We start from the raw sequence: 23,966 nt of genomic DNA on the forward strand, positions 1-23,966 counted from the left end.
ATAATTAGTAGAAGCTCTTTGAACTCCACAGTTCCCACTCTGTGGTTTGGTGATCCATCATTGCAATTTAGGCTGCTTGTAAGAGATCGAGACTTGGCTCAAACTGGATGTTTCATTGGAAATCTTCAAGACACTTTCTCATTTAAGAGAGTTCAGGAAAAACAGTACTGTTATTTCAGGTAGCTCTCTCTTTCTTTACTTAGTATCTGTACCTTTCCCACTCCCCCTTTTCTACCTTTATGCTGGATTATGAGAAAGATCACTCTTTGAGTTCTACTCCTGCACCTGCTCCTTTCTACCCCTCTTCATTATGCACCTTCATTGTAGTTTAATCTCTGATTGTCACTGAAGTAACAGCATATATTAAAATCAAATCAGATTTTTCTCACAAGCATAATATTTCCTAATATTCTTTCCTGTTATTTTATTTTCAGACTGTCTAGCTAGTGACTCATGCTTCTGTGTTCCAAATGTCTACCAAGACACTAACATTTCTTGATGCAGATCATCAAGATACAATTGGTTATATCTGTACGAAATCATCAAACATAATTCTGTCATATTCAGGAGAGCAATTAATAATTGTTATTTCCAAGTCTCTGGGGTCATGCCTGCATGTGTTTTTTTCTTTCTTCCACTTGTATCTGAATTAGCAATGCATTTAAAGTTTCATTGACTTGGTGGGAACCCAGAGCAATGAGTTCTGAGAGTTCTTGCACTTGTCATTGTCATAGGCTACATCTTCATTCCAATAGGAGATTTCATTGGCATGGTACTGAACCCATGAGGTTGCCTTTCTCCTATCATTCATGCTGGTTAGCAGGCAGCAGGTGTTTTGTTTCTTGTAATTTCTTTCTGTTTGTTGTTTTTTTGTTTGTTTGTTTGTTTGTTTTTTTTTGTTTGTTTGTTTTGGTTTTTTGGTTTTTTTTTAATACCTCCTGTTCCAAGAAATCCTTATTTTAAAAAAATTAGTATCTCATGGGCTGTCTTACTCATCTGGTGAAAACATGAAGAAATAGCCTGCAAGAACAGCAGAACAGGAATTGTAGAGGCTTTCCACTGGTCTGCTGATGATGCCTTTTCCTGGTCTTAAAATCAAGAGTCATACACAGTTAAAGGGAAAAAGGGATTTTACCTTGGTATTTATTTTAAGGATCCTTAGGTGCACATGTCCAGATCAAATGCACCGAAATCCACACCCCAATGCACACTCCCAAAAGATCTGGTATAACATTATAGGTTTTACTAATTAGCATATCTACCAAAAATTCCCCAATGAGAGGCTTGAATGAGCCCTTCCCTCCCCAAGGAGCCCTCCCCTGGATGGTTCTATCTTGGTTTACAGAATGTGTTCTGGAGAGGACCTTGGGGTCTGGGGCACACTAACCCCTACCTATGAATGTTTAGTGTCTCAGCTTGACAAACAAGTCCAAGAATGTAGGCAAAAAGCACTAAGAATACAGAAGTTGTAAAAAGATATAACAGGGGTATAAAAGAAAAGGCAAAAAATCTTCATGGCATCACTGAAACCAGCAGGGACTGTAAAAAATGAAGAAGTTGCTGTTGATTTCGATTCATTTTGATAGTTTTAAAATAGAAGTGTTTGCAGCAGCTTTTTAAAAATTTAGGTAGAGATTTTAATCTATATTTTTGAGTACTTTGAGAAAAAGGTCTTTAAAGAACAATTACCCAGACAGTGCAAACAAGAAGGCATTTAAGTGTATCTTCTGGGCAGTTTGGTGTTTTGCTCTAGGTTGTCTAACCAGACTATACTGAAGTCTTTTAATAACATTGTCTGGTGTAATTCTTGAGCTGGTTATCATCATCTTTTGCCTTCATTTTAACAGCTTAGTAAGGGCAATCTTGTCCTTCTCTCATCTAAATATTGATGTCACAATCTTGTCTAAAGTATGTTCCCACGTTTTTCATTCCTCTATTTGGTCTCACTGAAATACGGTACCTTTTTGTCTTTAGCTTTCAAGATCTCTTAGGTCTTAGCTTACCCTCTGTGAAGTCTCTACTTCAGGACTGGCATGGTAACTGACATCTCACGTAGAATGTTGATTTTCATTAGGTCCTTATTGAAACGTCCTAGACAGTCTGACCCATGAGTGTCTCACAAAGCTGTCATTTATTTTTTAGAATTTAATTCTCCTTTTCTTTGTTCCACAGTAAACAGTCCCCCACCCATCCGAGGAAAAATAGTTCCCTAAAACAGGGAGGGGAGGAAAACAAATCCTTATGTTCCCCACAATGAGACTTCCAACATAATGACTAGTATTTCTTACCATTTCCTTTTAGTCCTCACTAGTGTCTCTGTGCTTTGAGGTTTCAGCTGTAGAAGGTTAGAGGTTTGGTTTTGGGACTGTACGGTCCTGGCTTTCGGCTGTTGAAGAAATCTTTTCCTACAAAATCATTAAGGCACTTTTTCTATAGTACGATTTTTGTGAAGAGAGTGAGTCTCATTTCTATATTGTAACAGAAGGGCTTCCCTGGGGCATGGAAGTAGGTTGTATGCATGGAAAAATAGCTTGTCAGGCATCCCTTAGCTGATGGGTGTAAATGATCAGGAATTGTCAACCCACTGGTGAAGTCACCTGGGGCATACAAAAAAATTTACACGCAGACAAAAACTTCTAACAAATGAGAGTGAAAGAAGGTGTTGCATGTGAAAAGAGCTTTCACATGATTAATGCTTTAAAGAAAAAAGTTATGAGTTGTGGCTCTGGCTACTGGGACAGGAGAAGAAATTGAATCCTAAGTGGTTTATATGATAGAAGCTGGCAAATACCATGAGCGCATATATACAGTCAAGTTTTATTGTCTCCTTTTACTGCAAGACCTCTAAATTACTTTTTGTTGCTGTCTGATTTAATAATATAATAAGTTTTGTTGACATAGTTGTCAGCTCAATGGAACAACTCTTTATTTATGACCAGTTTAAATATGAAGTATATCTAAGAGCAGAAAGAATTCTGGAGGCACAACTTAATCTCATCAAAATTAAATTGTAATGAAGACATAAAAGCTAACTTACTTTTTTTTTTTCCTGTTTCTGTATTGCTGAGGTTGCTGAAACTTTCCCTCAACATTCCTACAAGATAAATTTTGCCTAATTTTGTAGGAAGTAAAAACAAATTTTCTGAGTATTTTTAATTTGAGAAAAAGGACAAAACCAGATATGTCATCTTAACATCAAGACCTTCTGATGCTGTTAACTAATAATTCACCTTGGTGATACCAGTTAAGTCAAGAATGCTGCTTGTTGGAGGAATACAGCTTAGATCAGACAATCAGAGTCACATAAGAGGAGGAAGGTTTCATATGTGGAAAAAAAGACAACTCTTTATTTATTTATTTATTTATTTATTTATTTATTTATTTATTTTTAAAGCCAGCTCTTTGTAGTTTTTACCTGAGTTTTGTTCAGTTTAGTGACACATTTCAGGCAGGAGACTCCAATAGAACAATGAAACTGTGGCATCGTATGCCTTCAGTCTAAGTAATACTGAAATTGTACAGACAGTAGGATTTCTGAAAGAAGAGAGTATAATTTTATTTTGGTGTGTGACTGATTTCATAATCTGGTAAATGCAGCGTACACGCTCTTTCATTTGTTTTTGTAGGTAGCTAGCTCCCCCTTTCTTTTCTCTGTCTAGTTTAGAACAGTCAGATTTTATCCTGTTATATTGATTATTTATTTGATATAGCTCTTTCTGTCCCAGTTTTCTGAAATTATTTACAAACATTAAGGAATGAAGCTCCAGAACTCTGTAAGGAGGAAAATATTGTTTTTAAATGCAGAGAAGCTATGGGTTTTCAGAAACATCCCTTAAAGAAATTACTCCCAAGTCACCTTGTAATGTGGTTTAAATGACATTAACTTTTTCTCCAGGGCATTTTGGTTATTAGTATTGAAGAAAGGGTGAAAAGTGCAGTGGTGGTAGGAGAATATTAAGGGGCATATTACTGCAAATCAATATTCACTTAAGTTATTTCCTTAGCATCCGTGACTGAGGGGTGCTGGAAACAATACAATTAACTAGATGCTTGGTTCAACCCAGCAGGGCATTTGCAACTAGACAGAAAAGCTTTTCCTCTGATGGGAAAGAAAGAGAGGAGTTACATAAACAGAAGCTTTTATAAGTTTGGTAAAGATTCTAAATCACTTATATTAAGTATTGCAGGTTTCTAGATTACAGAAATGGGTAACTGTAATATAGAGTCAAAATTAGAAAAAAAATCTGTGATTTACCTGTTTTCAAATGTGAGTTTTGTTGGTTTTTTGTTTTTATTTTAGTGTCTGCTGTAGTTCTGGTACTGTCTTTATTGAGACACAAGTCCCTGCAGCAAGAGGTCATATATGCATACAAAACGTTACCTCTGTAACCTCTGTGGCTCCAGCCATTAGATGGTTAAAGTGCTGTACAAAGAAATGTCGCATCCAACAGAAATTCACTCACTTAGAAGACGTGCTGCAGGGACTAATCTTGTGTCTTAATGAAATAAAATGAATTTTTTAACGGGCCAGCAATAAAAGATGAGGTCGGTCAATAAAATACTCTTGCAGTCGCGATGGCAGTGAAGCAGTGAATGCCTCTGTGGTAATTGGAGTTAAAGAAGGGCAGGCTGTAGTGGAGAGAGAGAGCATACTAGACCTCTATGGAATAGAAGCAGACTGGAAAGGTATACTCCTGGTTAACCTTTTACATTTAAAAACCCCAATAAAATATTAAAATAAAGTTGGAAAAGTGACTTCGTGCTACAACATAATTAATTTTTAGAAGTGAAGGCTCTGGAATTATCAAGGCCAAAGGTTTCAAAAGCACCGTCAAGGAAATGGGGTATTGAGGAGGTTTTCTACTTCTCCACTGAAGGAGGCTTTTCCTCCGCTGTTTATTGTGCTCAGACTTTCTTCCTCCTCTTCCCATTATTTCTCTTTGTTGGTGTGGTTCTCCTGACAGGTATGACAATGAGGAGGAATTCCGGAGGTAATGTGTGGCTTATCCCCCTTTCCCAGGATGTGCAGGGGCAATGATTAAGACATTAGCTGGCTATGTTCACTTAATGATCGGCCATTAGCAATCGGCTTCTAATGCCTCTGGTTGAGCTTAGAGTCAGCATTCCCTGACTTGAACGACAGGTTTTTACAATACCCGATTTGATGTTATCTTAAAATCAAGATGGTGTCTTCAAACAATTACTTTTTCTCTATTTGTATTCTGGTCTCTTCCCTGAGGGAAGATGGGAGATGGTTGTTCAGGGCATAGTTCCTGTAACTGGATGTATAAAGGCACAGGAACCTCCTGGCAAATACCAACTAAACTGAGTAAAATTTAGGTGCATGAAATACAAGGTGCTGTATGTAAGGGGTAATAAATATATCTTCATATATATATACACACATACGTACCTACATATATATGTATAAAATGGTAGTTCAGTTGTAAATGGTAACATAAAAATGCGAGTTGTTAGCAAGATGATTCAGCACACTTTAAATTTTTCCTCCACATCCATGAGTGTTTCTTTAAAATACCATTCGTTAAAAATAATTCTGCAGGTTATTCTGCGGAGAAGCTGGAGACAGAGGAATTTGAGGCAAGGCAATGCTGGGGGAGATGGGGATGAGCAGGGGGTGAGGGCAATGGGGTCAAACTCCCATTGCATTGACTACTTGTGTTACGCATGGGCGGGTCTGTGCCACTACTGAGCAACAGGAGGCTGCGGAGAAACGCAGTCGGTAGCACTTTAATGTGGGCATAGAAGAAACTAATAGAATTCCATGATTCATTATTAAAAATAGTTCCATTCAAAAGAGAAAAGTGCTTTGTTTTTACAGCCTCAAAGGTAAAACCTCACGTTCTTTCTAGTTTGGGTTGTTTGTTTTCAGATTATACGCTAAAAGTGCTGGCGAGAAGTCACTTGGACTGGTGTTTCTTTAATCCAGGCCTTTTTATTAATTGTATGTGTATGTATTGTTTGCCATCGTATCTCTTCTCTTTCTCCTTCTTCTCTTTCTCCATTACTGAAACTATATCCCAGTTTGTATGTATTTGAATGCTCGGGTCAGTACAGCCATTTATTTTGATGCTTTGATGTTAATTTTGGTATTTTTAAAGTATGGCAATGTTTATTTTTATATTTTATAATATTTTTATATTTTTAGTGTAGAAGATTAAGGTATATCTGGATTGTTTTCTTATAAAAAACTCTTTACTTGAAATTTGAACTTTTTACAAAGCAGCTGTTCTTGCTTATCTTTCTGTAGGGGAAAATGCAGTGTTGCACTTCTGAATGAGACAGAATCTGTGCTGTCATACCTGGAGAAAGAGGTAATTGTGGTTTCTATTAAATATTGGGATGGGTTTATTTTTCTTTTACAGCTGCATTTTTAATAAATGGACAAAACACTTTGAAGACCTTTTTTTTTAAAATAGCTTAGAAAAATTAGTTGCTCAAAACACTAATTTAAAAATGTTATTGGATGAAAACTTAATTGACACTCTTAAATGATAAGTTTCTTATGAATATGTTTGTATTTAGAAAATAATTAATTTAAAGTAATTCAATGCGGCATCTTACAGAAGAAAAATGTAGAGATGTTTTCCTGTAGTTGATACTGAAGGGAAAATTCACATGGTGCTTTTTATTTCTCCTTAATCTTTCCTTTTTTTTTTTTTCTTTTATTGTATGGAAAGTATCTCCTCACCTTCCTCTAGAAGGTACTTAGAATGCTAAGCTTTACCAGAGAGAAAGAAATTTCCCCAAGAATTTGAAAGATAACTGAATTGTAAAATGCCTACAAAATAAACATATTTTTCTTTGGAATGTCTTAATATAACATCAGGAAGACAGTGGTTTGTAACTGAAATTAACATGCCTTTATTCTGATAATCAGTAAAAATATTTCTGAAAGCAGGACTTGGCCTATACTTATGTGACTGTTCCACATTTGCCAATACTGTTTTAGTGCCTGAAAAGGGTTTACACAGGCAGTGTTTTGTTTTTGTTTTTTGAGACTAATTTTTGATGGAAAGTCAGTATGGTAGAGATTCTTAGGAGTGGAAACATGTTAAATTCAGAAAGCCATTATTATTAATTCTCTTCAAATCCATTAATATATTTTTGTGTATGACTCTTTTCATTATTGCTCTGTTCTGAAGTAAGTTCTATCAATGAGAGAAGTTTCAATTAGCTTTTAAAGGTACTCATGAAACATCTGTATTATGTAAAATAAAGATTTATGTACCAAATCTGTGTTCTGTCAAGTGTGCAAATTTCCAAATGGGAGGTGTTACAGGTTAACAAACCTAATTTTAAAAATTATTATGCTGTTGCAAATGTGTCTTTTTTTTTTTTTTTTAGGATACTTTTTTTTATTCATTGGTGTATGATCCATCATTGAAAACGCTTTTAGCAGACAAGGGAGAAATCAGAGTGGGGCCTAGATATCAAGCAGATGTGCCAGACATGCTTGTGGAAGGTAAATATATGGTCTTTGATTAGTGAAAAGAATGAAAGTCCTCATATTGCATTATTGCTCATGCTGACTTTCTGAACTAAACTAATACATAGAGGCAGTCAAAGTAAGATGGTAGGTCTGAGAAAATTATGAATGCCAGTAGACATGGAAAAAGAAAGGATACTTGAATAGCTGTTAAAAATATGTCCATTTCCAGTCTGTGCATAGGCATTCAATATTTGTTTGTTTAATTATATGGTCTGGTTAGTTATTTAACATACGCTGCATTGAGAGAAGATGTTAAGAACCAACCCATTTTGTAAAATAATAACACTGTAGTAAAACAAGTGAAAAATATATTTCTTCTTTCCCTTTTAAAATGAACAATGCATAGAGAATGTATGTTTTTGTGTCTTCTTATTTTAACATACTGTCTTTCTTTAAAGCCTCTTGTCTGTTTTGTAGCAGGATTGAAACAACTATTTCTAGCCTTGGCATTGCTTTAAAATCACTAATATTTTTAAAATTTTATTTATTTATAATCTAGCACAACTACCTATGCCTTAGTCTTTTGCTATGTAGAAACTATTCTTTTAAACAAAATTGCAAGTAAAATATTTATTTAATGTTTGTATGGCATTTAAGAAGTATGAATAGCTGTCTTGTTGTACTTGCAATTGTATTAAATTAAAAAAAGTTTCCTCAGAAGTATCTAGATGTAGATACTATTTTCAAGAATCATGGTAGTTACTCTTCAAAAAGAAAGGATTATGTGAGAAGAACATCACTTGCAGTAGGTCCAAGGAGTTCTGAATGCCCCATATATATATATTTGTTACCTTAAATGTTGTGTTTTCCATTCATCATGATCTGCTTTTTTTTGCTGCTATACTTTTTCTTTTGCACAAAACCCCCCATTATTTCTGATTTCTACAGAGCTTATTTAATAAATGCATAAAACAAGAATAATTTGGTTTCTTGGCAAGTGGCAGATTATTTTACAATGAATGTTGTTTAATAGATCACCTGCATTATTATTCTGACTTGTCTTTTAATAACCAGAAATAAACTCTAGGAAGTCACTTCCAGGTTTGTTTACAAGGTGTACAGACCTGTTTCAGAACAGGTTTATGAATAGACTGTAATCCACTGCTATTTTTGCTGTAAAATGTACCTGCCATAGGGAAAAAATAGTCCTGTAGGCATTCATATGCTCAGGAGGAAAGCTTGCCAGAGGGCTAGTGTGAAAATGGCTGTCTCAATGTGTGTGAGAAGTAACTGGGAAGTACTGATCTGATGCCCAAGTACCTGGTTGAACTGTAAGGTTTTCAGGATAACTGGGGTTGTCTACCAGGCAGGAAGTCTTTTCCTACTGAATTCTTCTTACTTAAATTACTAAAGACAGAGGCTAATTATGAGATAGTGAACATTACGTATAAATTTTTTCCTGTTCAAATTTTACTTACTTGGTTTTTTTTTCTAAAATTAAATTCCATATTCATTTAAACTAAAGTTACCAAGTTCTTCTGGAGCTTAACATTCTGAGTTAAATCCTTGATTTAATTAACATGAGTAGATGATCTCTCTCTCATATCATGGAGATAGGATTTCACTGTGTGTTACTGTCTTCCTTTTCTCACACCCCACTAACCCCCAAAATGCCATGAGTGGTGCAGTCTTCTTGCTGCCTTTACTAGTAGGAAATAATAATCCATCTGAGCTGAGAAGCACGAAACTGCCCACAAACCAAGGATCTGTTGGTACATGGAGCGCTTGAGCAGTTTAGTTGGATCAATCTGCACTTATTTCAAGTGGCTGGTGGAAAAAAAGAGTTTGGTTTTGGGAGGATAAAAATATCTGAATTATGGTAGTTTGGGCTGATTTTTTTCTAAATGTTTCCATAGCCCTCTGACCTCCAAGGAAAAACAAAAGATGATTCAGCTGTTGCTGTGTCTATGTAAGCTGACAGCTTGGAAGTTAATCCATTCACTGTCAAGCCTTTTCTTTAATGAAAACAAATCTAAGCAATGTTAAAAATTATTAGAATAGAAGAGTTATATTTGGAAAATACGGATTCTGTGAAGATATTTAATCTTTATGTAAATTTTCAGCCTGTATTGTTAAAAGTGGCTAGATAATGATCTGTATCTCCAAATTATTATGCTCTAATATGTAACTCTTAAGTCTAGAGTTATCACCTGAAATTAAAAGACAGAATTTAGACAACATCTTGTCAGTTCAGAAAAATCAGATTTTATATCATCTAATAATAATATTGCAAAATAAATTTAAAACTATTGCTGAATTTGTTCACATATAAAAGTTGTACTGTAATCTAAAGGAAGATTACCTTTTTGAAGGTGGTTGATAGGCATATTTTATATTTACAGAAAATCCCCAGAACCATTAAAAAATAGTTTAGACAAATCAAAGATTCAGACAACATCAGTTGTTTTATTTTCAAAGTTACTGGCATATAAATCCAATTCAAATGACCAAAGACAGTTCAGATTAGCTTTCAGAAGACCAGTCACAACATGGCAGAAAAGGAAAAAAATGCTCTATAAACGTGAAATTAATTTGTTGAAAATACACTGGTGAATTCTAGTAGATGAAATATTCCAGTTCTATCTGAATAGACTATGGTGTTTTTATTTTGGATTTTTTGGTGTTTATTGGAGAACTCTGTGTGTTTTTTGTAGGAATAGATTTTTTTTTTCTTGCATTGATGTTGCCATTTTTGCATCCTTGAGTAAAGCGTACTGCAAAACCAGGTGTTTAGGTCAAACTTCGGATAATGCAGCATACCTGCTTCTCCCTGCCCCAGGGGTGTTTTATAAAGTTATATTTCTCTTTAATTTTTGAAATTAAAACAACGTCTACTTTCAAAAGACTAAAAGGTTTATTAAAAACAAGATGTGTAATAAAGTATTCCAGATTCAACTGTTTTCTGTTTTCCCACTTTAAGTTATATTGTATCATAAATCCTTTACACAATTGCAGTAAACAGATGTAAACAAAGTTTAAATTTGGTTGAAAAGCGTAAGCCTTGTAAATCTATGCCACTTTTGTTTGTAATGGTGTAGCTAAATTGCTTAGATCACACATTTAGTGAAGACTGTAACTTTGGAGAAAGACCAGAGCAGATTTCTTTCCACAGTCTCTTCCGACTTTTGTTATCACCATTCTTGGGAGTAAAACTTGGGAGTAAAAGTTTTCAGATTTGAATGATGATACGGTTGTGTGATGTCTTCCATCCCCCCAGTGCCAAGTGTTACAGTCTGTCTACATTCTAGTTTGAAGATTTTTAGGGTCTTTTTAGTTGCTTTTAATATGCTGGAAGGCAGGAGACTGTTCTACAGCATTGACTCAAATTCTGGCTAGCAGGATACAGAAGAAGGTCCTTTCTTTGTTTTAACAACACATTCTCCAGTGGCTTGCTTGGTGGATGTAGCAGTTTATTTTCACATCTGTATCCAGCATGGGGCAACATTCTTCTCCTCTGTGCAAAGCAAGAATAAAAAGGTTTATCTCTGAGAATGAAGAGCATGAATTTGGACAAGTAGTATCTTGTTTTGAGCATCCCTATTGCACAGTACAGGAGCAAGGTGTGTGGTTCTCTGCATGTGTAATGGCCAGAAGCTGCTGTCTGGTGCACTCACCTGCTGTGTTTGATCAACAGCTTATAGGTGACTAGTAATTTCAGTAAACAAAGCTAAAGACCCTAAACAAGCAAGAACAAAGCCTTATACAGTGTTGGGCAAGTCATTATTATTATTGTTACTTGGTAACAAGACACTTTTATAGATTGTTCTGAATATGATCAAGTTTTTGTCACCTTTAACAGATTTTATTTAGTCATGTTTTGTGTACAGGGAGATTGCACCCAGGCAAACTAGTTTAGATACTTGGTAGACTTTTATATGACATTGATTCTTACTTGTCTCACAGCTTTAAAGTCCAAATGTTTTTAAATTCTGGCATTTCAACCAGTGTGTCTCAGGCAGTGGAACAACTGATGCAGTGACAGGTTGTTTTACGTGGTTGGCTAAAAAGCAGAGAAAGAGAGAGAGAAAAGTGCTAGCATGGCATTAGGGATATAGTTTATGAAGTAGGATAATGCTTTAAGTATGGGAGAAACAGGAAAATTTCTTTGCTCTGTAGGAGTTCATCTAATGCATTATTGTTCCTGTCACATGCCTGCACTGCTCTTTTTGCCTCATGCATGCCATCACAGGTCTAACTGCAGCTGTCACACAATGTAAATGAGTTTGCACAAAGTAAAATGCATGACAGCTTAGCTGAACAAATACAATTGTAGTCATGTTGCAAACAGGGAAGCCAATTGTTTACAGTAATCTCATTGGCCAAATCAGTAATTTCTTAAGTAATGCTTACTTTCATTCATTGATGGTGTTGTGAATCAAGTGGAAAGGCTGCAACCAAGTCAGAAAAGGTCAATAATTGTTCTTCTGTCTGTCAAAGCTCTATTAAAACTTCTGAAGCAAAGGATATTTCCTAAACAAATCTAAGAAAAAATTTTATCATGACTGCATTCTGGGCATGGTATGTAAGTCTGGTGAAACTGTCTGCAGTAATTCTCTGGCAAAAAATATCCCAACCAAACAATTGTATTTTCAAGAAAATTTTAACAATTTGGAATAACAATTTCCTATTTTTTTTTTAAAGTAATTTATCAAAATAGATTTTCTTATGTTACATTTGATTTCGTGTACCAGGATCTGGTAGAACAGTGCAGTGCTAGGCAGTGTAACATGTTTAAGTGTTGAAATCAGCATTTTCAAGAAAGCAGCCCAGCAGTGTAGGAAGGACCGTGCTGAGTCAGACCATCAGCTGTTTATCCATGCAGGAGATCTTGTCGTTTGTGGTTTCTTAGTTTTCTTAAACCTTGTTTAAAGCCTACTAGAAATCCAATAGGCTGTCATCTTGAGCTTCCTTATGTCCCTCTATGATCTTTTCACAGCACTTCAGGAATTATATGAGGTGGGATTTTTCTTTATAAAAGACCTATTGACCACTGTGGCGTTGTTGCAATTTCGACTAGTTTGGCTAGTATAGCTGTGAGCCTTGACTATGCTTAGTTGCCCACATTTTTTCTTTACCTCACATTCCCTCCTTCACACCCTTGGTATAACACAACTGGATTTGAGCTCATGTGTCTCGATTAGTAGCTGTTGTATTCCTGAGACCCTGCAGAAATCTGGAGAGGATTCTTGTCCAAACTCAAATAACTTGTTACTGTTCCTAGTGTATAATTTTTCTGTTACTTCTCCTACAAATGCTTCATTTTAAGATGTATCTTTTAGGTCTTTCATGATGCATGTGAACATCTCCACTTCTGTCCAGTCATCACAAATGCAGAAAATTAATTTGATTTCTCTTCCAACAATTAATTTAAATTTATCTTATTTGCTTCCTTTTTGAATAGATCATGTGGTCAAGGTCTTGGACTCCTTGGTAGTTTATAGACCTTTTGACTCTATTGATGGTCTGATCAGACCCTAGCCATTTTAATGCCATCTGAAATTTGGACTATGTTGTAGCAAATAGGAGGATAAAAGAAGAGTGACAAGAAAAAAATTAATCCCACATCTAGTAATGTGTCTTAATCACAAAGACGGTTTTCTCCCTCTGTGATGTGAGATGTCCTTAATTTTTGTCTAGCTGAAGGGAAAATGATAGCGTATGAAGTTACCCTTACTCATGTATTTCATAAATGTATGAAATTTATTTGGGTATGAAGGAGGGGCAGCTCTGTGGGAAAGGCCCTGCGGTGCTGGCAGACAGCGAGGGGCTCTTGTGTTATCCTGGGCAGCATCCCAGTGGCAACTGTACTCAGCCATGGTTATCTGAGCAGGGGGAAGTGTCTGCTAAGAATGTTTACTGTGAATTAATTGCCTGTGTGCAGCAGCTCCTTTCAGCTCATCCAGCTCTCCCCATCGTTAAGGATTCTGAGTACACAGCAAGTCAGGTAGAGCCAGACTTCACTGGGCAAAATGGAGGCATGCCAGGGAGGGACATGCGATGATGGATGCAGGAAGGCTTAGTTTGATTTGGGAAGTGAGTTTTCCGTTTCCATGCAGAGGTATATGGAAGGAGAGAAGCAGCAAGACATTGACAAGTATGATGTGGAATGATTAGGTTTAAAGGTTTATCTGGAGAACTGGCTGCTAGTCCTGATTGAATGCCCCAGCAATGCCGGACTGTTTGGAAGTTCCTGTTTTAATGGCCTGGAGGGATGATCTTAAGTCACATGCTAATGGTCCCCTCCCAGCTGCAGTCCTGTTCCCTGCCCAGCACTGCATATCTCTTGCATCTGGGTTTAAAAGGAGACCCTAGGGAATTCTTTATGCAGCAGGCATCTGACACAATTGAGTTCTTTCTGGCCATTTAAAGCAATACAAAAAGTGTGAAGTGGGCAAGGAACAGGAGTACCCCCTACTAAGACATACAGAAGAGGAATAAGAGTGTGAAATGGAGGAAGAAGCAGCCTGTAGGAAAAATGTTCTGTTTGAAGCTTTTTTTTCTTCTCGTAAATAAAATTACAAACTAAAAGCTGGAGACCCTCTTGCACACCTGAAAATATCCAGTGAGTGCCTAGAAATAGTACTTGCTGTGCAGTTTATTTAGTTTTTGAAGCTAAGGCATTTTAGAATTAATGCAGTTCAAGTAACTGAGTGCTTAGTAGGAAGAAAGGGAGCAGTTGGAGAAATTTAAGCAAAATTTGGATGATGTACAGAGAAATTGTATTTAAAGTTTCTAAAATTTTTCTGTTTTGAAAAAGAATAAATTAATTACTTTAAGGGTTGTTTCTAAAGTCTTCACTGTTTTTGTGCTTCTTACTGCAACTCAGTTGTAAGAGCGTGTTGTTTTTAATAGACCAGACATACCAAATGGTAACTTCTAAACTCAGAGTTCAAACCTTTTAATGTTTGGGAATATTGGTATTTTAGGATTTTGAGTTTAAACATAGTTACAAGTAAAGAGACAGATGAGAAACTCATCTACAATCTGTTTGGATTTTTAAAATAGTGAAAGTTCAAGATGCTTAGACTTGGTGTATTGTATTTTCTGGTTCTACAAATGCTTCCCATATAACTAAATCTTTTTTTCATGTAATAAATGAAAAATATACCTTAGAATAGTGAAACTCAACTGTAATCTCATGAGGAGGGATCTGTTCTGTTACTTCGTGGTACATAATGCTCATTATGTGAACATAATGCTTCATTATATGAACTACTGCTGAGTTTGAAAATCATATAGGCAGAGACCTACAGCAGTAATTTGAATGGTGCATCTGATTCTCTTGTCAAAAGTCTGTGTGCTGGGTTATTTCTGTTAGTGTTGATGTAGTTGCCATGATTTAATTCTGTTGTGAGAAGATAATAATCAGTCCCTTTTAAAAACCGTTGATATGAAATATTTTTAGAAGGCTCTGTATTCAAATATTTCAGTTAAAAATTGGACAAGCAGATACTCTGAAGACAGACAATGTGCGTCTGTGAGAAATATCTGACAGGATAAACAAATATTGTGTCTTCGTGTCCTATCGGTTTCCAGAAAATATGGTCTGTAATTAGTGCTAAGTGATCACTTTTTTGCTGGATATGAACTGGACACATTAATACAGTAGGTAGTTCTTAGAAAATAAAATTTGTAAAATATTGCCTCTTATTCTCCTGAGTTCAATATTTCAAGAATGTTATCCGTCTAACCTTTTGTGTTTAACTGGCTTTAAAAAATCGTGAGGGCTGATGATTTTGATTTTAGTGTTTCCTTTGTGAGTGAAACAAATTGCCATTTCAAGAATAAGTTAGCAGGTTTAATGTAAACCCAGTTGCTTAGGTATGCTCAGAGGAAGAGCTGCTTTTCTTGTGCACACACAGAAGGTGGCAACGGCAGCACCTTTAGGCTCTTCGATGAGCAGTAGGTGAGGGGAAGATTTACGTGGAAAAAGCTGTCAACCATAAAGTTATTTTTGGATGGGATTGAGGAGCTAGTGTGTCTACCTGCTTGCATACCTCCCTTGTCCTACATACAGTAATTCAGGAGTTCAGTCAGTGTCTAAAACCAGGTTTCCTGTCAATTCAAGGTGACCTCACTGGGACCCAGAGAGCAGAAAGCAAAGCTCAAAGTCTGAAATAAAAAATACTTTTAGGGGCAAGTACAAAAGGAGATGGTTATACCTAACTCAGGTTTGCTTCTAGATGCCTTGGAATCTTGTAAAAATTTATTCCACCAAGTTCAGTGTGAAATTCATTGAAATTTTATATTTGACAGAAAATCTGGTAAATTAGCAGCAAAATAAATTATAACTTCAAAATATTGGTTAGAAAATGGCAGAAGTAGAACAATCTTTGTTCAACTATAAGATGGTGGCTTTCTATTTCAATGGATTTTTCAGAAGGGAGTGCATGGAACAAAGATATAACAAGCAGATCTAGGAGTTCCTATTTGTGGAAGCTGCAATAGAACACCAGACATAACGGGTGTGAAGGTGCTAACCCAGTAAGACTTACCTTTATGGTCAGAATAGAAGGAGTTGCCGAGCCTTGATTCATCTCAGCTGAAAATGGATATCTAAAATAGATCAGATATTTAGATGAGATAAATCCCAACAAATAATAAAATTTCTGGTTATATACGCTCAAATATATTTTGTTCTCAAATAGGGTTTCTGTTGGTTGCACTTTTGACTTTGAGTTAACATGAAATTTTTTCTACAATATCTTCTATAAGTAAGAGCTGTTTCTTGAGGGTTAGCCAATTTAAACATGGTAGTCCTTTGTCAGATTTGAATATTTTTTTGTTATTAAGCTCATACAATAAATTTTGCTTAATTAACTGTCAAATGCTTGATCATCACGAACAGTAAAATACACTTTACAATGTTGTTCATGTCAAATTTTAATAGGATTATAATATCCTTTACATCAGTTTCGACCATCTCGCTTCTGGGGAGCTGAGTTAGTGATTTTTGTGCTGGGCAATTATAAGCATGTTTATATAATTTTATCAGTTTTACTTGAAATTAAGCAAAACACATATAAATGGCCTCTTGATGCCTGTTTTCAGTAAAACTTTGCTTCTGATTAATCATGCATTTGCAAGGAAAATCTGTAGTTTAGGGCTGTGGCCACATGCACTAGAGAAGCTCAAATAGGTATTTGAAGCTTTGCAATGTAAACCAAAGTGTTTTCTGAAGTGTTTTCAGTGATGTTATTTAAAAATACTTGTTGCCCTGTGGTACAATTTGTTGAGGTATTAACTGCATGTATAATTTTGATCAAAGAGACCAAGTATGGTCATGGAAATTTCTGAGCTTCAGTTCTCAGATCATTCACAACTTCTATGTTAACAGTCAAGGATAAGTTAGAAGAGTTGGAAATTGTGCTGTTACCAATTCGATTTTTTAAAAGCTGTTCAACAGTTGAGGTGAGCTATGCAGGTTGTCCTTCTTGGGGATAGTTGGAGTGGGTTTTTTCTGTGGTTGGTTGGTTTCTTGTTTGTTGGTTGCACCAAATTGTAAAAGCATGTCTGCCTTTGTCAAGTGTGATTTATGCTTGAGGTGAAGTCCGTCAAAGTTTTGATCTTCGTAAAAAAAGAGCCATGATACCCTGCTGCCTTTAGCTCCTTGAGGGGACTTAGGCTTCTGTTATCAGTGTTCTGTTTGTTATGAACCTCCAGTTTTTCTACAACTTGAAGGAAATGGTTAAAGTAGTCATCTTATTTTGGCCCTCTGGTTGCAGTGCAGCATGCATGGTTTGTGCTGCAGACCATTGTTGGTGTGGAAGGTTGTGCATGATAACTGTCATAAAGATTTTGTTGTTAATGATAGCTGTAGAGCCTTGGCTGAGGTTGTTCAAATCCTAAATGAGTTCTGTTGGGTAGTCAGTCTTAGGATGGATACAGTTATTTATGGTGTGCTGTGTATGTGCTTATTATCCCTGTGAGCACTCAAATCACTTTTCAAGCAGCAATGACTTTGCTGGTATTTTCTACCTCAGTAACTTCACCTAAAAGGACTCATTGTAAGTTCAGATTTTTGTTTCTTTGCTGTTTTACTGCAAGTCGGATTTTTCTTCTAAATTTATTCTGTAGGAGATGAAAAACAAATAGCAGATGCAGATGAAATATGTTTTTTTACATTTGAATAAGTCAAAATACATTTTATCCTAAACAAAAAGTTCTCCTTTAAATTTTTTGTTTACATTTATTCACATGAAAAGTCTTATTTCTCTTTAGAATGCTTAAGTCACAGGGAATTTGCATATTTTTAACATTAAGGTTTTTTAAAAAAACCAAACCAACCCAAAACTGAAGTACCACAGTTTCATTTTAATTCAGTCAGGGTTTGGTTTTGGTGTGTGTTTGTTTCATTAGGTTTTTGTTGTTGGGGGGGTTTTATTTGTTTGTTTTTGTTTTGGTTTTTTGTTTGGTTTGGCTTTGTTTTGGTTTTTTTGTTTGTTTTGGTTTGGTTTTTGTTTTGTTTTTTTTTTTTTTTGAGAATGCAATGTCTCTGCATTGTGGTATCCCTTTTTCAAAAGCAAGTATTTTAAATACTACTAATATTCATATGTAGTACAGTACTGCTATTATTAACACTCAGAATAATTTTCACTATGCTTTCCTGAAAACTCTATTGCCTCGTGTTTCAGGAATTTCAGAAAAACTGAGAACAGTTCTGCAGGGTTTTGAGAAAGAGGCAGCCTCATTTGTTCCTTCCTTCCAGCACTGGGTATTTCCATAAGCCAACCATTCTCGGTGCAGCATTGTGTAGAAGTTGGTCATTAATGCATGGTTACAGTTCAGTTTATTCTGAGCTGAAGTGTAATTCTTTCTGTTATTTTCTAGGAATTTAGAACACGATGAATTAAAGCTCTTTTGAGTGTTTTGTGAGCTCTTGTCTTTTGATCATCAGTGATTAAATTTTAAGTACTGTAAAGCTGAACACTGAGAGAACTTCAGGTCATAGGAGGCAGTTATATTTCAAAAGGGATTTTTCAAGTGAAGAATGATTAAATGTTTTTTATAAACTCAGGCTCTAGAGGATAGGTGGTGATTGGACTATGCATGTTTTGTTTGCTTTAAAAATGCCCAATAGCAGTTTAAATACTTGCAGACAAGTAACAGGCCTATATTACATTATATCTTTCACTTGTAGTCTCTATATGTAGCCTGTTTTTCATTTCTAGTCCTTATACATGTCTTACATTTATAAATTTTTGCCATGAGATTTGTGTAAGCATATAACTCCTATCTGAATAATTTAAATCTGAATATATATCTGTCAGGCAAGCTAAGGCAGAGGGGAGATTGTTTTGAAATTGAAAGGTAAACTGATAATTTTTCTTTTGCCTACACTTTTCATCTAAGCTTTCTCATGTTACTGTGATAAGAGAAGTTATTTGCACATAACTCCATTAGATTTTTTGAAGAGGTAAGTATAAACTTTTGAATTTTTCATCTGGATTATTTTTGGTTATCTGTACTGGTGAGAATTGCAAATGATAAAAAAAAATTAAATAAAAATGAGTAATAAGAATTTTATGCAGGATGAACATGCTGTCTGTTTTAGTGATGAACTAATGTACTTTTTGTCCAAGGAGAAAGATCAGATGTCACATTAGACAGACAGGCTTAATGTTTGGAAATTCATTCACATACAGTACAAGAAAATTCACTGTGAGTCTATTTTTCTCCTCTGCAAGTTAGAGAAAATGTTTGCAGACTGTCTAAATAGCAGCATGAGAATGTGGTTCATGAACTGAAACCTCATTTTCACTGACTAGTTGCCTATTTTTACAGTAATGGCACACAAACGACACATGAAACTATGTTCTAAAAACCATTTAGGATTACCTGCAGATAGCATACTCCCAAAGAGTTAAGGCAAAAACCTGCTAAATGCTTTATCTGCTAAATCCATATTTCAGTAAAGAAATTTCGTTGTGTTGCATGCTCAACTCATCTAGGGGAGGATAAGAACCAACAAGTACCTCTCTTCCACATCCTTGCAATGTTAGCTAAGAGCTATTCCTGTTTCACAAGTACAAAACCAACACACAGAGATGAAGACACTGAATTGAATTCTTAAATATGTGCTAAGCATTAAGAATATGAGCTTCTACCAGTGCCTTCACATTTATCTGCTTAGATGTCTGGTGAGTCTGAGGAATGAACACACACATCAAAACTGGCTGATTTCAGGAGGTTGTATGAATAAATGAATTTGCTTACTAGGAGGCACTCTCTGGTTGAAATTCTTGGTCTGGTCCATGGATACAGTTCTGTCCATGGATACATGTGCTGTCTTACAATGAGCAAAACCCCACAGCTACAGGTTTTCTGTCCCCTGTAATTAAGGATCCAGCATCTGGTACCTCTGTTTTGCATATCTTGAAAGGTGGATTCATTCAGAAAGCTGAGCACTACAGCTGTTTAGTTTGCATGTTTGGATTGAATTGACAGCTAAATTACTTTTTGAGAAGGAGAGTAAAAAGGTATCTTGAAAAATAATGCATATCATGCAATATACAAAAATAAGACTTTATACATCATAACTGTCTTTAAAATCAGATACCTCATCAACTGTTTGTCTTTAGAAATGGAATTTGCATTGTTTCATTGAAAACCATTTTTAAAATAAAACCTAATGTATAGATTCATATTTGTTTCTTAATAGCATATGACATTGCAGTATTGTTATGTATTTATTAAATTAAAAGAATTTCACTCTAAGAAGCTGCTCATAGTTTATATTGCAAGTTATTTTCTTTTAGTTGGATACAAGAAGAACATAGAATCATAATGAATCTGATATCTTTGGGGTATTTGTCTGCAAGAAGTTAAATCTAAAAGACTAAGTAGATCTTTAATTTCTTGTACCTCATCTTAAATGCATTTGGTTTACTTTTTATTTGTAAATTTTTTCTTCCATTTTTTGTTCAGAGGGGCATATGATGCTTTCATTTGTTTAGAAGGACTGACTGAAATACAAAACATTTTTACTTCTTTATAAGAGAGCCATGAGAAATAAGGAATTGAATGATTGATGAAGAGTAAACCAGACATATTTCTGACCATCTACTAATGTTTTCCAATAAAATTAGTCATCAGGGTTAGACTGGCTATAACAAAATTATAAGCAGTGATTAGAATAAGTTGGATGTACTAGTATGTCATACCAGCTATTAAAAAAAAATTGCCTAGCACTTCTCAGAAGCTGGTGGTAAGGGAAGATGACACACTTAAAACTGAACTTCTCAGATGCACTGAAAATGTTGAAAGTAAAACTCCCCCATTCCTTTGTGACCTAGGTTTTGCAATATAATGAATTAATACTGTGACAACTTTATCATCTGTTCGGTTTGAATGTCTTATGCTTTGACATCAAATTCAACAATGCAGAAGAGAAATGTTGCTGTGCTAACAGAAAAGTTGCATCTTAGTTTTAAAGTGGTTTTCTCCATTAAAAATCCTATAGGATGTGGCACAGGCACGATCTGCTAAGGATTGACAGCTCAAGTAAAACACAGAGGGTTTATGATTATTATTTGAAAGACCAGTTTATCTTATGTGATCCTCCTATACTGATGCTTTCAGCACAGGCAGAGGAAGTTAACAAAATATTATTCCTGAAATGAACTTTGCAAAGATTTCTGCAGCACTGCTCGACTGCCTCCGTGGTTTGGTCTGTTTGGGTTACTTTCCCTCTTTAAGTGATTCTATTGTGCCATGTAAGTGGAAAATCGGGAATTAAGTAGCTTTTTAAAGTGCAGTTTGGCAGACTCAACTTATTTTCTGGAAACCTTTGCCTACCATTGTTGCAGTGATATTTAATATTGCAATTATTATATGTGTTTAGATTATTTTGGTATAGATATTCCATTGCTTGTATCCTATTTATGTCTACTGCCATTACAAAATAGTGCTTGGCAATATTTTGGATTCGCCTTCATCAAGAGTTACAACACTTTATGGTAGCAATTGCTTAATTACCTCTAATTGAAGTAAGAATTGTAGTATTGCAATTTTTCTGTTCTTTTTGCAAACTTGATTCAGGAGATAGACATGTTGTGATTGAATACTGGTGCTGTGTTTGTATGATCTTTTATCTTTGTGAGAAGTATAATCTACCTGAGGATTGTTATGATCTCCAGAATATGTCCTGAAACAGTTAACTAACATTAAAGATATTTAAAAACTATATATTAACAGATTGGAATGAAGTGCTCAGAGAATATTTATAAAATGTAGAACATCACCCACAATGTGTCTGTCACAGATGGAAGAAATGAATGTATTGACAGGTGTGCAATCGATACAATAAGTTGATAGACCTAAAATCCTATCCAAGATGCCAGAAATCAAGTTTCTCTCCAGTACTGGATGTCAATTAGCTTGAACAGAAGCTGAAGTCCCATTAGGCAGCCAATCCTTTATTGCCTGTGTGTTGGAAGAAAGTAATTTACTGTGTTTTTCTGAGAATGTGACTGTGAAATTTGTTCCTGAAACATTAGCCTGACAGCATGGTGCAGTTCTAACTTGTGTGTTTGCTAGGGATAAATATATACCACATTTTAATTTCTTTCCAGAATCAATGTGCTAGAGAACTCACCATATATAATATGATTTCAGAAGGGCCAGTGCTTGGTTTGCAGTCTGCTTCCAGACTCTTAAGTGTACAGGTTGTTTCATGTCTGGATGATACTGTGCATGTTTAGACTGGCTGTTTTCATTAAGTCATAAGAAATAGCACAGACTAAAGTGATCTTCTGTGTGATCGGAGAGGTACCCACACAGCCTAGATTTTCAAAGGGAGTGGAGTGCCTGTATCTGACAACAGGTTTTCATTCTTGTAGGAGCTTGTAAAAGTCACAGACAAGTACTGGCAACCAGCTAAACATTAGTGGTTTTCGCATGTTCGCTGGGGGAAGAGCACCCTCCTATTCTAAAACAGTAGGGAAAGACAATGATTCTGACTTTACTGTTGTCATCTCTTGTGGCCACAAATGTGTTGGCTACATCCCACAGGTAAATCTCATACTGGTAGAATATGTGGTGCTTCCTCCATCAGCCTCTGACATGTTTCTTACTTTACAGGAGAAGTTATTGGTGTAGCAGGCAAGACAAGATCAAGGCTTTTTTGTGAACGTGAATCCTTGTACCAAATTCACACTTCTCTGTTCTTCTGTGCAGTACAAATGCCATACTCTTGTAACAATGAATACAGGGCAAATTAAATTTTGGGACCCACCCCCATTGTTACAGCCATGTCCGTGTACAGAAATTGTTCTGTTCAACCAAATGAAGATGGGAAATGATTATGTAGTTTATAGTAACTTTCTTGTGGTGCGGCCTTACATATTTGTTTATAAGAGGCTAGAACTACTTAATGTACTCAGAAATTTTAATAGTATGGTTTATATTAACATACAGATAATGTAGTGGCTGAAGAGGTAACAAAATGCCTAAATATGATAGACAGCATTTTTGCATAATGATTTCTTTTTTGGGGGCAGAATACAAATTAGATAGAATTTAATCGCTAAAGCTGGTTAAGTATAAAATTAATTTTAGTATGGCTTAAGTGAAACTAACTTTGATACAGTAGACAAGCAATTTAAAGAAGCCACTGGTTACTTAGGTTATGGTTTCAAGTTTATAATAACATTTTATTAAGGTTCGTTGATATTATGCTTCCTAACAATGTCTCCTTAAATTGAAATGCTGATGTTAAGGGAAGTTATTTATTTTGGTGGTGTTGCATTATGGAATTTAAATGGATAACTGCTGGTTGTTAAGTACTCTGTGTGTATGTGTATATGTTTAAAAATGTACAATGTCTCTTTTAAACATAGTGCAAGAACTACACAAAGAAAAACATTGTGAGTAATAAGTGTTTTGTCCCATCTACCTTTTGACAGGAGAATTAGATGACAGAGAACAGGCAAAGCTGGAAGTAAAAGTATGGGATCCAGATAGCCCCCTTACTGACCGTCAGATTGACCAGTTTTTAGTTGTAGCACGGTAAGATTAAAATCCTCTCATAAAAAAATCCTTTTCCTTTTCCTACTGACTATTTATTCCCCTATATCGTGTTACTCATCCTGTTTGCCATTTTGTGATCCGTTCTCTTTCCCAGAGTTAGCTAAAAGAGAAAATCAGACCATGACCCTTTGTATATTTATTGAAGCTACCAATACAGGAGAGAGAAAAAGAAAGTGAGTTTTGGAATAATGCTACACTCCCTGTATTTCAGGTTATAGTCAAATTTGATACTTTGAACGTAGATGTCAGTTTGCTTTCCCCTCAGAGTAAATCATTTCAGTGCTAATAATAATTCAGTTTTGTGTTGCAGTGCTTGGAATTTCATGGCATAAAATAGAGGTTAAAGAGTAGAAATAAAGAAAATGTTAACAAATGGAATGGGTGCAGAACTTGCCACACGTGCATGTAAGCTGAATAATATACG

The 23,966-nt window shown here is 35.5% G+C and overlaps 1 protein-coding gene across 4 annotated transcripts in view; it reads left to right on the top strand.

The window, feature by feature from the left end:
- The window catches only part of MTA3 (metastasis associated 1 family member 3), an 83,607-nt gene that overhangs the window by 30,774 nt on the left and 28,867 nt on the right, over nucleotides 1-23,966 (top strand). For all 4 annotated transcript variants that reach the window (XM_069009697.1, XM_069009696.1, XM_069009698.1 and 1 more), the window contains 3 exons: nucleotides 6,272-6,335; nucleotides 7,369-7,486; nucleotides 23,419-23,521. In XM_069009697.1, coding sequence (XP_068865798.1) covers nucleotides 6,272-6,335; nucleotides 7,369-7,486; nucleotides 23,419-23,521 — 285 coding nt within the window. The remainder of the gene's footprint in view (nucleotides 1-6,271; nucleotides 6,336-7,368; nucleotides 7,487-23,418; nucleotides 23,522-23,966) is intronic.

This window comes from Aphelocoma coerulescens, chromosome 3 (assembly GCF_041296385.1).
Source record: "Aphelocoma coerulescens isolate FSJ_1873_10779 chromosome 3, UR_Acoe_1.0, whole genome shotgun sequence".
Lineage (NCBI taxonomy): Eukaryota > Metazoa > Chordata > Aves > Passeriformes > Corvidae > Aphelocoma > Aphelocoma coerulescens.